Source organism: Lampetra fluviatilis, unplaced genomic scaffold (genome assembly GCF_964198595.1).
Source record: "Lampetra fluviatilis unplaced genomic scaffold, kcLamFluv1.1 SCAFFOLD_1471, whole genome shotgun sequence".
In the NCBI taxonomy this organism is placed as follows: Eukaryota; Metazoa; Chordata; class Hyperoartia; order Petromyzontiformes; family Petromyzontidae; genus Lampetra; species Lampetra fluviatilis.
In genome coordinates this window covers 1-14822 of record NW_027621339.1, presented here as the reverse complement: position 1 = coordinate 14822, position 14822 = coordinate 1, and the positions used below count along the sequence as shown (strand labels likewise).

General features: G+C 54.1%; 1 protein-coding gene across 1 annotated transcript; it reads left to right on the top strand.

The window, feature by feature from the left end:
* Positions 1 to 6: 6 nt before the first annotated feature.
* LOC144955112 (protein furry homolog-like) lies at positions 7 to 14735 on the top strand (the record flags this gene model as incomplete). Its single annotated transcript, XM_078885448.1, has 10 exons — positions 7 to 119; positions 1113 to 1170; positions 3396 to 3487; positions 4539 to 4711; positions 8356 to 8516; positions 10337 to 10447; positions 11567 to 11721; positions 12906 to 13005; positions 13434 to 13605; positions 14269 to 14735. Coding segments are annotated over exons 1-10 (1548 nt in total), but the record flags the coding sequence as incomplete, so codon positions are not given.
* Positions 14736 to 14822: the final 87 nt, after the last annotated feature.

The following is a 14822-nucleotide window of genomic DNA, read 5'->3' as shown; positions in this document are numbered from 1 at the left end:
AGCACTCCGTCTCCCGCCTCGCTGTTCAAGCACATCGTGCCGCTCATCCGCTCCGAGAGCATGGAGATCACCGAGTCGCTCGTGCTGGGCCTGGGACACACCAACGCCTACGTGTTCCGGTGAACGGCGAGCACCCCCCCCACGGCTCGCACGCACGCTCGCTCGCACTCACGCACGCTCGCTCGCACTCACGCACGCTCGCTCGCACGCTCGCTCGCACTCACGCACGCACGCTCGCACTCACGCACGCACGCTTCACCGGGACGGAACCGGTGCCACGTGGCGGTCGGTCGACTTGAAATACACCCCTGCTGCTGCTACTGATGATGATGATCATGATACTGATGATGACGCTCCCACTGCTGATGATGATGATGCTACTGATGATGATGCTGCTACTGATGATGCTGCCACTGATGATGATGATGATGCTGCTACTGATGATGATGATGCTACTGATGATGCTGCTGCTACTGATGATGATGATGATGCTACTGATGATGATGCTGCTGCTACTGATGATGATGATGCTACTGTGATGATGCTGCTGCTACTGATGATGATGATGATGCTACTGATGATGATGCTGCTGCTACTGATGATGCTACTGATGATGATGCTACTGATGATGATCATGATACTGATGACGATACTCCCACTGATGATGATGATGCTACTGATAATGATGATGCTACTGATGATGATGATGCTGCTACTGATGATGATGCGACTGATAATGATGATGCTACTGATCATGATGCTACTGATGATGATGCTACTAATGATGATGATGCTACTGATGATGCTGCTACTGATGATGATGCGACTGATGATGATGATGCTACTGATGATGATGCTGCTACTGAAGATGATGATGATGCTACTGATGATGATGCTGATGATGCTGCCACTGATGATGATGATGCTCCCCCTGATAATGATGCTGCTACGGATGATGGCTCTGCTGCTGCTACTGCTGTTGATGATGATGCTGCCACTGATGATGATGATTCTGCTGCTGCTGATGATGATGATGCTCCCACTGATGATAATGGCTCTGCTGCTGCTGCTGATGTTGATGCCGCTGTTGGCACCCTCTGCTCTTATCCCAGTGACCTCATCGAAGACCTTCACCCCGTCATCAAGGAAGCCCTCGACAGAAGGCCGGAGGTGAGATGCAGGTTTTTAAATCCTTTAAATTAAGTTCACTTGCTTGCTTGCTTGCGCGCTTACGACCGTGCAAATCTTTCGGTCGTTTTTTAACCCACTTCCCGTGATCCAATCGAGCTGACATTTTGCACACAGACTCGTTGTGCGTGACAATTTTTTTTCATATTTAATTTAAAATACCAATGTGATAAAAATAAAACTCTTACTCAAGAAAAACAGAAATGAATAATAAAATAAAACCGATGCCACGCATATAAAGGATTTATAGTGAAAAACTTTGTTTTTACGGGTTAATTTTTTTTGTTCTTTCTGTGACCCGACTCGCGCCCTGTGACCTCTACCCATTTTTATTTTTACCAGCTCAGTCCCCACTGAGTTGTATGGCTTAATTCTAGATTTGAAGCTTTCGTGACTGCAAGGATTCATACTCTTAGGGTTTTTTTTGGTAAAGTCACGTAGGTAAAAAATGAAATTAAAATTAATAAAAATAAAATAGCAAAAAATCACGACGTTTCGGAGGCAACACAAGTCTCCGTCATCAGGTGGGACCGTCACAGCCAGATTTGCTTCATCAAGTGAGGCAAAGATTCCAAGATGCAAGTTCTTAAATACAAGTTAAGGGGGAGGAGGGGTGAGGAGCTTATCAGAATGTGGTAGCCAATCAATGGAACGTATTGGGAGGCGGGGCTAAAAGAGAACACGAGGTGTTCCATTCATTGGCTACCACATTCTGATAAGCTCCTCCCCCCTCCTCCCCCTTAACTTGTATTTAAGAACTTGCATCTTGGAATCGCTGCCTCACTTGATGCAGTAAATCTGGCTGTGACGGTCCCACCTGATGACGGAGACTTGTGTTGCCTCCGAAACGTCGTGATTTTTTGTACGGCTTATTTTCTGAAACGACTTGGCCGTCACAAATGATAGCCCAACGAAGTGGCTCATCACGGGGGAATGTAGCACAGCTAAATCTCCTAAAACGCGTGACGTTCATTCTAAATGTGGAGGGGGAAAAAAACGCAGGACCCGGAGAAAAATCCACGCGACCACGGAGAGAGAGACACGCAAACTCCAAATATACAGCAGCAGGCGTCGGGGTCGGGATTAAACCCGCGACCTCCTGCACACCAGGCGAGGTAGTCAACATCTCCTAGCCACCGCAGTGATGATGAGAGAGATATAGACACGCAAACCCCAAATATACAGCAGCAGGCTTCAGGGTCGGGATCGAACCCACGACCTCCTGTAGACCAGGCGAGGTAGTTAACATCTCACCACGGAGAGAGAGAGACACGCAAACTCCAAATACACAGCAGCAGGCTTCAGGGTCAGGATCGAACCCACGACCTCCTGCACACCAGGCGAGGTAGTCGACGCCACCGTGGTACCACCCTCTCTAAAATAAACACGCCATCGATGTTTGTGGTCGCATCCAGACGCTGCGTGCATCCCCGTTAGAAAATAGACGCGTCTTCCTGTGTCTCGTCTCCCTTGTGCCCTCGTGCCTCCTCTGTGCTCATCCTCCTGATTCTCGTCCTCTCTCCTCGCCCCCCCCCCCCCACCTCCTTTCTCAACTCCTCCGTCCCCTCGTCTCTCCCCCTTCGTCGTGTCTTTCACCCTCTCCATCGTCCATGCCCTCCTCCTCCCTACCTCCCCCTTCTCTTCCCGCTTCCCTCTTGCCTCCTTCTGTCCTCCATCCTCCCCCTTCGTGTGCCCCTCCTCCTCCACCATCACCTCCTCCTCCTCCACCCTCCCCATCGCCTCCCTCCCTCCCTCCCTCGTCCTCCTCCCCCTCCGTGTGCCCCTCCTCCACCATCTCCTCCTCCTCCACCCTCCCCATCGCCTCCTCCACCATCACCTCCTCCTCCTCCCCCTCCGTGTGCCCCTCCTCCACCATCTCCTCCTCCTCCACCCTCTCCATCGCCTCCTCCACCATCACCTCCTCCTCCACCCTCCCCATCGCCTCCTCCACCATCACCTCCTCCTCCACCCTCCCCATCGCCACCCTCCCTCCCTCCTCCTCCACCCTCTCCATCGCCTCCCTCCCTCCCTCGTCCTCCTCCTCCCCCTCCGTGTTATCCACCATCACCTCCTCCACCCTCCCCATCGCCTCCATCCCTCCCTCCCTCCTCCTCCTCCTGCCCCTCCGTGTGCCCCTCCTCCACCATCACCTCCTCCTCCACCCTCTCCATCGCCTCCCTCCCTCCCCCTCCGTGTGCTCCGTGTAGAATGTGAAGCGCAGGAGACGGAGGGACGTGCTCCGGGTCCAGCTCGTCAAGATCTTCGAGCTGCTCGCCGACGCCGGCGTCTTCAGCCACAGGTGACACCCCCCCACGCCCCCCCCCCCCCCAATATTTTTATTTTGTGTGCGTACGGTGGTGGGGTAACGCGTGGGTAACCTGCCACACTCTTCCACGGTGTCCCGGGCATTTAAATTAAAAAAAAACAATTATCAGGAGGGGGGAGATTTGGTCTCACTCGCGAGACCAAATCTCCCCCCTCCTGATAATTGTTTTTTTTTAATTCTTTATATTAAGTTCACTTGCTTGCTTGCTTGCTTAGGACCGTGCAAATCTTTCGGTCGTTTTTTTAACCCACTTCCCGTGATCCAATCGAGCTGACATTTTGCACGCAGACTCGTTGTGCGTGACAATTAATGTTCGTGAAATTTTTTTTCCAAAATTTTACACTTTTTAGAAGAAAAATATGATATTTAATTACCAATTGCTTAATGCTGCCATGCAATCATCTGACCCATAGGTGGCAGCCATCTCAAGCCAGAGGACGAGAGGACTCTAGCCGCCACACATATAAAGGATTTATAGTGAAAAACTTTGTTTTTACGGGTTATACTTATTACCCTTCTATCTGGCAACAAAACTGACACGTTTTTTTACAAGGAGTCACGTTTACATAGACCACAAGTCTCCCCCCTCCTCCGTCTGTCTCTCGTGCAAACGTCTGGTGAGATCGCCACGGCGATTGAGCTCATTGGGGCCTGCACTGGTAAAATCGAAATTGTTTGGTATTTTATTTGTTTATATTTTCAAGCGATTAGTTTACCTTTCCTACTCATTGCACTCCTGTCGTGTTTCTTCATCGTTTGTCGTTGTAACCTTGTGACCTGCCGCTACTGGACATCTGCGAAAGAGAGCTTTGTAACTTATCGGATTCCTCTAAATAGTTTATAGCTATAACCGCACCACCCCTTACCCAGAACCCAGTTCTTCACTTCACTCCATTGTCGTGCTACGTACAAATCTCGTCAAGGTAACATAAGATAGGAATGGCGCGAGCAGCCGCTTGCAGGGCCCCCCTCCCCCCCTCCTTTACCTTGCGAACTCTGACCTCTCACCTCTCACCCCCCGCAGCGCAAGCGGGGGGCTGGACAAGGAGTCTCTGTCGCTGAGCGCCGTCTTTGTGGAGTACGTGGACCTGACGCGCGCTCTGCTCGAGTCCGAGAGCGACAAGGACTCGGAGCTGCTCAAGGACATCCGCGCCCACTTCAGCGCGCTGGTGGCCAACCTCGTCCAGAACGTGCGCGGTGAGTGCGGCGGCGGCGGCGGCGCTCGCTCGCCGTGGGCCTCGGTGTGCGGGTCGTGGGCCTTGAGTTGTGAGTTGTGGGCTGTGGGCTGTGAGCTGTGGGCTGTGGGCTGTGAGTCGTGGGCCTTGAGTTGTGAGCTGTGGGCTGTGAGCTGTGGGCTGTGAGTTGTGAGTTGTGGGCCTTGAGTTGTGAGTTGTGGGCTGTGAGCTGTGAGCTGTGGGCTGTGAGTCGTGGGCCTTGAGTTGTGAGTTGTGGGCTGTGAGTCGTGGGCCTTGAGTTGTGAGCTGTGAGTTGTGAGCTGTGAGTTGTGAGCTGTGAGTTGTGAGCTGTGAGTTGTGAGCTGTGAGTTGTGAGCTGTGAGTTGTGAGCTGTGAGTTGTGAGCTGTGAGTTGCGAGCTGTGAGTCGTGGGCCTTGAGTTGTGAGCTGTGAGTTGTGAGCTGTGAGTTGTGGGCTGTGAGTTGTGAGCTGTGAGTTGTGAGCTGTGAGTTGTGAGCTGTGAGTTGTGAGCTGTGGGTTGTGAGCTGTGAGTCGTGGGCCTTGAATTGTGAGCTGTGAGTTGTGAGCTGTGAGTTGTGAGCTGTGAGTTGTGAGCTGTGAGTTGTGAGCTGTGAGTTGTGAGCTGTGAGTTGTGAGCTGTGAGTTGTGAGCTGTGAGTTGTGAGCTGTGAGTCGTGGGCCTTGAGTCGTGGGCCTTGAGTTGTGAGCTGTGAGTTGTGAGCTGTGAGTTGTGAGCTGTGAGTTGTGAGCTGTGAGTTGTGAGCTGTGAGTTGTGAGCTGTGAGTTGTGAGCTGTGAGTTGTGAGCTGTGAGTTGTGAGCTGTGAGTTGTGAGCTGTGAGTCGTGGGCCTTGAGTTGTGAGCTGTGAGTTGTGAGCTGTGAGTTGTGGGATGTGAGTTGTGAGCTGTGAGTTGTGAGCTGTGAGTTGTGAGCTGTGGGTTGTGAGCTGTGAGTCGTGGGCCTTGAGTTGTGAGCTGTGAGTTGTGAGCTGTGAGTTGTGAGCTGTGAGTTGTGAGCTGTGAGTTGTGAGCTGTGAGTTGTGAGCTGTGAGTTGTGAGCTGTGAGTTGTGAGCTGTGAGTTGTGAGCTGTGAGTTGTGAGCTGTGAGTTGTGAGCTGTGAGTTGTGAGCTGTGAGTTGTGAGCTGTGAGTTGTGAGCTGTGAGTTGTGAGCTGTGAGTTGTGAGCTGTGAGTTGTGAGCTGTGAGTTGTGAGCTGTGAGTCGTGGGCCTTGAGTCGTGAGCTGTGAGTTGTGGGCTGTGAGCTGTGAGTTGTGAGCTGTGAGTCGTGGGCCTTGAATTGTGGGCTGTGGGCCTTGAGTTGTGGGCTGTGAGTTGTGAGTTGTGGGCTGTGAGTTGTGAGTTGTGAGCTGTGAGTTGTGGGCTGTGAGTTGTGAGTTGTGAGCTGTGAGTTGTGGGCTGTGAGTTGTGAGTTGTGAGCTGTGGGCTGTGGGCCTTGAGTTGTGGGCTGTGAGTTGTGAGTTGTGGGCTGTGAGTTGTGGGTTGTGAGCTGTGAGTTGTGGGCTGTGAGTTGTGAGTTGTGAGCTGTGAGTTGTGGGCTGTGAGTTGTGAGTTGTGAGCTGTGGGCTGTGGGCCTTGAGTTGTGGGCTGTGAGTTGTGAGTTGTGGGCTGTGAGTTGTGAGCTGTGAGTTGTGGGCTGTGAGTTGTGAGTTGTGAGCTGTGAGTTGTGAGCTGTGGGTTGTGAGCTGTGAGCTGTGAGTTGTGAGTTGTGGGCTGTGAGTTGTGAGTTGTGAGCTGTGAGTTGTGAGCTGTGGGTTGTGAGCTGTGAGTCATGGGCCTTGAGTTGTGGGCTGTGAGTTGTGAGTTGTGGGCTGTGAGTTGTGAGCTGTGAGTTGTGGGCTGTGAGTTGTGAGTTGTGGACTGTGAGTTGTGAGCTGTGGGCTGTGAGTCGTGGGCCTTGAGTTGTGAGCTGTGGGTTGTGAGCTGTGAGTCGTGAGTTGTGAGTCGTGAGCTGTGAGTCGTGGGTCTTGAGCAGAGGTCGCAACCGGGTACCTGAGACCCGTACCCTACCCGATACCCGGCCAGGTACGGGTACCCGTTTGCGACCCTGGTGCGGCCGGGTACGGGTACGGGTAAGGAATCAAAACCCGTTTGCGACCTCTGGCCTTGAGTTGTGAGCTGTGATCCGTGAGCCGTGATCCGTGAGCCACGATTCTCGATCCGCGATCCGCCTTGCGGTGAATGACGCACAACAACAAAGCGGCGCATTGGCGGGAGCTGGCCAAAAATGGTGCCAACGTGGGACGGCAGAGCTTGGGCGACCGTTGGCACTGCCGCTTGCGCGACGCCGGCTGCTGCCGTTCCCGTCTCGTCCGATGGTTTTCCCCGCGCGCCTCTGAACCCATCGGCTCATTAGAAATTGCAAACGGTAACAATTGAACAGGTATGAACAATATTCTTAGGTTTTTTCGGTAAAGTCACGTAGGTAAACAAATTTAAATTGATAAAATATTTTACTTTTATAAATTAAAATGTTTTACCTACGTGACTTTATCGAAAAAACCTAGGAATATGAATCGTTGCAGTCACTAAAGCTTCAAATCTAGAAGGTATGAACAGTAACAATTGTTATCATTTCTAGTTCGGGGTGTGCCGTTCGCCTTGTGGTGTTGTTTTCTGGTCTGACACTGGTGGTGAGACTAGGCCATGAAGAGGGCTGTTTCTGGTGTAGGCCAATCAGTTTCAATGACAATGTCCATATAACACATTCCTGCGGAGGGAGCTGGTAGGAACACGTTGGGTTGCTCGGTCAATGACCTGCAGGGTCAACGGCGGCGTGGTGTATTCCGCAAATATGCCCGACTGTGAGGGCGGGCACAAGCCGGCGTGAGTAGGTTAAACGTTGAGTTTTATAAGGGCACCACGGGGTGACCAGCCCCGACCCACCAGCCCCACCCCTCCCAGCCCCACCCTCTCCACCCCACCCCCAGCCCCACCCCTCTCACCCCCCACCCAGCCCCTCCCTCCCCACCCAGCCCCTCCCTGCACGACGGACACAATAATCCCCTGTGGGCTGGTGTAACCAGGAGGTTCCTACCAGTATGATCAGAGCCATATGTTCACCACAGGTCCCGTGTGTGGTTAATGCAGGAACTTGGTTCCTTGCTAAATGTATCTATTTGGTGTTTGAACATCCTAACACCACTCGTGTTTTTTCGCCAAAAAGGGTAAAACCTTTTTTTTCTATTCTTGGTTCTTTCGGTAAAGTCACGTAGAAGGGAAATAATAAAATAATAAAAATAAAACATAATTAAATAATTCTTACGACGTTTCGGCCACAACGCAAGCAGCCGTCCTCAGGTGAAGAACAGGTCCTCAGGTGAAGAACAGGTCTGTCGGAAAGACAGCGTCTGAATGAGCCAGACGCTGTCTTTCCGACAGACCTGTTCTCCACCTGTTGACGGCTGCTTGCGTTGTGGCCGAAACGTCGTGAGAATTATTTTATTGTTTTATTATTTCCCTTCTACGTGACGACTTTACCGAAAGAACCAAGAAGATGAATCCCTGCAGTCACGAAAGAAGCTTTAAATCGAAGGGTAAAACCTCATATTACTTTTTCATACTTTAATACTGAAAAAAAGGTCCCATTTTTTTAATAACCATTACGTCTCTACTATTTTGCCTTCCACAGTGGACCAGCGACGCTACCTCTTCCCGCAACAGTCTCTACGCCACAGCCTCTTCCTGCTCTTCAGCCAATGGGCCGGGCCCTTCAGCATCATGTTCACTCCGCTGGATCGCTACCGTGACCGCCACCACCAGATCAACCGTCACCAGTACTCGGCGCTCAAGGCACGGAACCTCCGTCGCTGCTGGTCCTCCTCTTCCACCACCTCTACTCTCTTAACATGCGACTCCATCCTGCTCTGCCTGCGACAGCGGTCATAAGATTCATACTTTTCGATTTAAAGCTTCTTTCGTGACTGCAGCAGGGATTCATCTTCTTGGTTCTTTCGGTAAAGTCACGTAGAAGGGAAATAATAAAATAGTAGAAATTAAACATAATGAAATAATTCTCACGACGTTTCGGCCACCACGCAAGCAGCCGTCCTCAGGTGAAGAACAGGTCTGTCGATAAGACTGTCGATAAGACAGAGTGTGTCTTATCGATAAGACAGAGTCTGTCTTATCGACAGACCTGTTCTTCACCTGAGGACGGCTGCTTGCGTGGTGGCCGAAACGTCGTGAGAATTATTTTATCATGTTTGATTTTTATTATTTTATTACTTCCCTTCTACGTGACTTTACCGAAAGAGCCAAGAAGAAGATTCAAACTCTTAGTTTTTTTGGTAAAGTCACGTAGGTAAAAAATTTAATAAAAATAAAATAATAAAAATCACCACGTTTCGGAGGCAACACAAGTCTCCGTCATCAGGTGGGACCATCACAGCCAGATTTGCTGCATCAAGTGAGGCAGGGAATCCAAGATGCAAGTTCTTAAATACAAGTTAAGGGGGAGGAGGGGGGAGGAGCTTATCAGAATGTGGTAGCCAATCAATGGAACACCACGTGATCTTTTAGCCCCGCCCCCCCCTCCCAATACGCTGTGTGTGTGTGTACCTGACGCTGTGTGTGTGTACCTGACGCTGTGTGTGTGTACCTGACACTGTGTGTGTGTGTACCTGACGCTGTGTGTGTGTGTACCTGACGCTGTGTGTGTGAACCTGACGCTGTGTGTGTGTGTACCTGACGCTGTGTGTGTGTGTACCTGACGCTGTGTGTGTGTACCTGACGCTGTGTGTGTGAACCTGACGCTGGGTGTGTGTGTACCTGACGCTGTGTGTGTGTGTACCTGACGCTGTGCGTGTGTGTACCTGACGCTGTGCGTGTGTGTACCTGACGCTGTGTGTGTGTGTACCTGACGCTGTGTGTGTGTACCTGACGCTGTGTGTGTGTACCTGACGCTGTGTGTGTGTGTACCTGACGCTGTGTGTGTGTGTACCTGACGCTGTGTGTGTGTGTACCTGACGCTGTGTGTGTGTGTACCTGACGCTGTGTGTGTGTGTACCTGACGCTGTGTGTGTGTGTACCTGACGCTGTGTGTGTGTACCTGACGCTGTGTGTGTGTACCTGACGCTGTGTGTGTGTGTACCTGACGCTGTGTGTGTGTGTACCTGACGCTGTATGTGTGTATCTGACGCTGTGTGTGTGTGTACCTGACGCTGTGTGTGTGTACCTGACGCTGTGTGTGTGTACCTGACGCTGTGCGTGTGTGTACCTGACGCTGTGTGTGTGTGTACCTGACGCTGTGTGTGTGTGTACCTGACGCTGTGTGTGTGTGTACCTGACGCTGTGTGTGTGTGTACCTGACGCTGTGCGTGTGTGTACCTGACGCTGTGTGTGTGTGTACCTGACGTTGTGCGTGTGTGTACCTGACGCTGTGTGTGTGTGTACCTGACGCTGTGTGTGTGTGTACCTGACGCTGTGCGTGTGTGAACCTGACGCTGTGTGTGTGTGTACCTGACGCTGTGTGTGTGTGTACCTGACGCTGTGTGTGTGTGTACCTGACGCTGTGTGTGTGTGTACCTGACGCTGTGTGTGTGAACCGGGGTGGCCGTGCGAGTGAACCAAGACCATGTGTGCAAACCGGGGGCGGTGTGTGTCTGGCGCAGGCTATGTCGGCGGTGCTGTGTTGTGGCCCCGTGTTCGACAATGTGGGCCTGTCACCGGACGGCTACCTATACAAGTGGCTGGACAATATCCTGGCTTGCCAGGACCCCCGGGTATGTTTTCCCGCTCACTCATTCGTACATCCATTGATTCTGTCGTTCGCCCACCTCACTACCCATTCGCTCGCCCACTCGCCCATGCACTAATTCGCTTGTACAATTCGCCCACTGAACTGCCGGTTCACTTGCCCGCTCGCCGCCCACGTCGTTTTTTCCCTACCTCGCTCGCTTATTCGTTGGCTCGCTCGTTCGCTCGCTCGTTCACTCACCCACCAATCCACCCACGTATGCACGCGCACACGCACGAGTGTGCGTACACGCGCGCACGCACGCACACACGTATCTGTACCCGCGTGTTATGCCCATGATTGCACCCGTGTTGTCACACGCATGAGCGTGTGGTTGCGCCAGCGTGCCTGGCGCCCCCGACTTTGATTCCCGCTGGCAGCCACCGACATCGGTGACGATTATCTGAACCGATCCTGGGGACTTTCTTTAGATCGACCCGGCTATAAATGAGCACATGGTGCAGTGTATTCTTAGGTTTTTTCGGTAAAGTCACGTAGGTAAAAAATTAAAATTAATAAAAGTAAAATAAAAATAAAATAAAAATCACGACGTTTCGGAGGCAACACAAGCTTCCGTATTCTTAGGTTTTTTCGGTAAAGTCACGTAGGTAAAACATTTAAATTAATAAAAGTAAAATAAAAATAAAATGAAAATCACGACGTTTCGGAGGCAACACAAGCTTCCGTCTTCAGGTGGAACCGTCACAGCACGACTGCTGTATCAAGTAAAGAGAAATTTCTCTTTCAGATAATCGTCACAGCACGATTGCTGTATCAAGTACTTGATACAGCTGTCGTGGCTGTGACGGTTCGACCTGAAGACAGAAGCTTGTGTTGCCTCCGAAACGTCGTGATTTTTATTTTATTTTACTTTTTTTTATTTTAATTTTTTACCTACGTGACTTTACCGATTAAACCTAAGAATATGAATCCTTGCAGTCACGAAAGCTTCAAATCTAGAACATGGTGCAGTGCGTAAAAACACATCAGCGCCGGGAAGACAAAGGCGGCCGTGTGCGGTGCGGGGCCCCACCACCGCCCCTTCGTAGGTGCGCTAGCGGCACTTGCCCCGACACGCTGTTGAAGGCTTCCACGTTGCCTGTAGGTTCACCAGCTGGGCTGTGAGGCCGTGGGTCTGCTGCTGGAGTTGAACCCGGACCAGGCGAACTTGCTAGCGTGGGTGATCGACCGCTGCTACACGGGCAGTGCCCGCGTCTCTGCCGGCTGCTTCAAGGCATTTACGGCTGCGTTCACTACTAGGTACGGTGGGGTGGGGTGGGGTGGGTGGGTTGAGTGGGTGGATGGGTGGGTGGGTGAGGGAGTGGGTGGATGGGTGGGTGAGGGAGGGAGTGGGTGGATGGGTGGGTGAGTGAGTGGGTGGGTGGGTGAGTGGGTGGGTGAGTGGGTGGGGGTGGGTGGGTGGGCGGGGTGAGTGGCTGTGGGCGGGTGGGTGGGTGGGTGGGTGGGTGAGTGGGTGGGTGAGGTGGGTGGGTGAGTGGGTGGGGTGAGTGGTGGTGAGTGGGTGGGTGGGTGAGTGGATGGGTGGGTGAGTGGATGGGTGGGTGGGTGAGTGGGTGGATGGGTGGGTGGGTGAGTGGGTGGGTGAGTGGGGGAGTGGGTGAGTGGGTGGGTGGGGTGGTGGTGTGAGTGGGGTGAGTGGGTGGTGGGTGAGTGGGTGGGTGGGTGGGTGGGTGGGTGGGTGGGTGGGTGGGTGAGTGGGTGGGTGAGGGAGTGAGTGGGGTGGATGGGTGGTGGTGGGTGGGTGAGTGAGTGGGTGGATGGGTGGGTGGATGGATGGGTGGGTGAGGGAGTGAGTGGGTGGAAGGCGTGGGTAAGTGAGTGGATGGATGGGTGGGTGAGTGAGTGGTTGGATGGGTGAGTGAGTGAGTGGTTGGATGGGGTGCGTGGGTGGGTGGGTGAGTGACGTGGATGGATGGGTGGGTGAGTGAGTGGTTGGATGGGTGAGTGAGTGAGTGGTTGGATGGGTGGATGGGTGCGTGGGTGGGTGGGTGAGTGACGTGAGTGGATGGATGGGTGGGTGAGTGAGTGGTTGAATGGGTGAGTGAGTGAGTGGTTGGATGGGTGGATGGGTGCGTGCGGGTGGTGGTGAGCGAGTGGATGGATGGGTGGGTGAGTGAGTGGTTGGATGGGTGAGTGAGTGAGTGGTTGATGGTGGATGGGGAGTGCGTGGTGGGTGGGTGAGTGAGTGGATGGATGGGTGGGTGAGTGAGTGAGTGAGTGGGTGCGTGGGTGGGTGGGTGGGCGGGTTCACGTGGACCAGGATGGTGCGTCGTTTTGCAAGGGTCGGTGAGTGTGTGAACTTTTTGCGAGTGAGTGTGTGTGTATGTATGTTGAACTTCTTTCGCATCGTACGTAGCCAACAGTGCCGATCGGCGTTGAGCGACGCCGGCTAATCTCCCGCCGCGCCGATCGTCCCCCGGCAGGGACCACGTGGTGGACATGGTGACGCTTCTCAACCTCGTCCTCTTCATGGCCTCCGACACCAACAGGGAGGTGTACGAGGCCTCCATGCAGCTCCTGCAGGTGCGAGCCAAACTCTAAGTATACAGCAGCAGCAGCAGACATCGTCAGGGGTCGGGATCAAACCCATGACCTCCTGCGTACCAGGCGAGGTAGTCAACATCTCGCCACGGAGAGAGACACGCAAACTCTAAATATACAGCAGCAGGCATCGTCAGCGTTGGGATCAAACCCACGACCTCCTGTATACCAGGCGAGGTAGTTAACATCTCACCACGGAGAGAGAGAGAGACACGCAAACTCCAAATATACAGCAGCAGGCGTCAGGGTCGAAATCAATCCCACGACCTCCTGTGTACCGGGCGAGGTAGTCAACATCTCCTAGCCACCACGGCACCTCAGCGTTGGGGGGGGGGGGAGGCTATCCAGTGACGTCGCGTGGAACTTTTCGCTCCCCCCCCCGCCCCGCCCCGCCCCCCCCCCGCCCACAGGTGTGCGAAGGGAAGCTGTTCCACTACGCGCAGAAGATGGACGGCCTGAAGGCGGACGGGGTGACGCTGGGGCTGCACGTGCCGCCCCCCCACCTCTACGCCATGTCGGCCCACCGCCTGTCCGAGGGGATAGCGCGTGCCTACCCGGAGCTCACCCTCGCTGTGTTCTCTGGTGAGGGCGGGGGGGGGAGGGGGGGCGGGGGGGGGGGTCTGCGTCGTTGTGGCTGACGTTGTTGTTGTTGGTGGTTATTTTCTCATTTAGACTCTGTCTTTCCGACAGACTTGTTCTTCTGAATGACCATTCAGACGCTGTCTTTCCGACAGACCTGTTCTTCACCCGAGGACGGCTGCTTGCGTTGTGGCCGAAACGTCGTGAGAATTGTATTTTATTGTGTTTTGTTTTTATTATTTTATTACTTCCCTTCTGCGTGACTTTACCGAAAGAACCAAGAAGGTGGTTGTTGTCGGTTGTTGTTGTTTGGGCTGAGCTGGTTGTTGTTGTGGACGATGTTGTTGCTGCGTGTGACGTTGTTGTTGTCTACCTCTCTCTCCCTATCTTCTCTCTCTCTGCCTCACTTTTCCCTCCCTCCCTCCCTCCCTCCCTCTCCTCCCTCTCCCTTCCTCACCTCCCTTACCTCCCTCTCTCACCTCCCTCCCTCCCCTACCTCCCCTCCCTCCTTCCCTCCCTTACCTCCCTCCCTCTCTCACCTCCCTCCTTCCCCTCCCTCCCCTCCCTCCCTCCCCTCCCTCCCTTACCTCCCTCCCTCTCTCACCTCCCTCCCTCCCCTCCCTCCGCCCCCTCCTCCCCCTCCCTCCCTCCCGACTGCCACGACAGAGATAAGCCAGCGCTTCCCCACGACCGTCCTTCGGGACGCCAGGCCATGCTGGCCTACCTTCTGCCGTGGCTCTACAATATCGAACTGTGGGGTGGCGGCGGTGGCGGCGGTGGCGGCGGCGGTGGCGGCCGCCCCCCGTCCTCGGCCCCGCCGGCGTCTTCCTGCCACGCGGCGTCCGGCGCGCCGCCATCGGCGACGCCGGCGGAGACGCCGGAGAGCGACGAGGCGGCGTCGGCGTCGCCGCTCACCGCCGAGCCCTGCGACGACGACGGCAGCTTCCCCGTCGCCGCGGCGATGGGGGGGGGGCGGAGGCTGCAGGGGTGGGGGGGAGGAGGAGGGGGGGGGAGAACGGCGGGGGGCCGGGGGGGGCGGGGGGGGGTGGTGGGCGCTGGCTGAGGGGGCCGGCTGGGGATCGGCGCAGGCCACGGCGTTCGTGCTCAACAACCTCCTCTACATGACGGCAAAGGTAACGGGCCTTAGCGGGCTTTGTCGAGCCGGGCTGGTAGAGCGAGGCTTTGCGCTTGCCCGACGTCGGTGGCGTTTGATGATGATT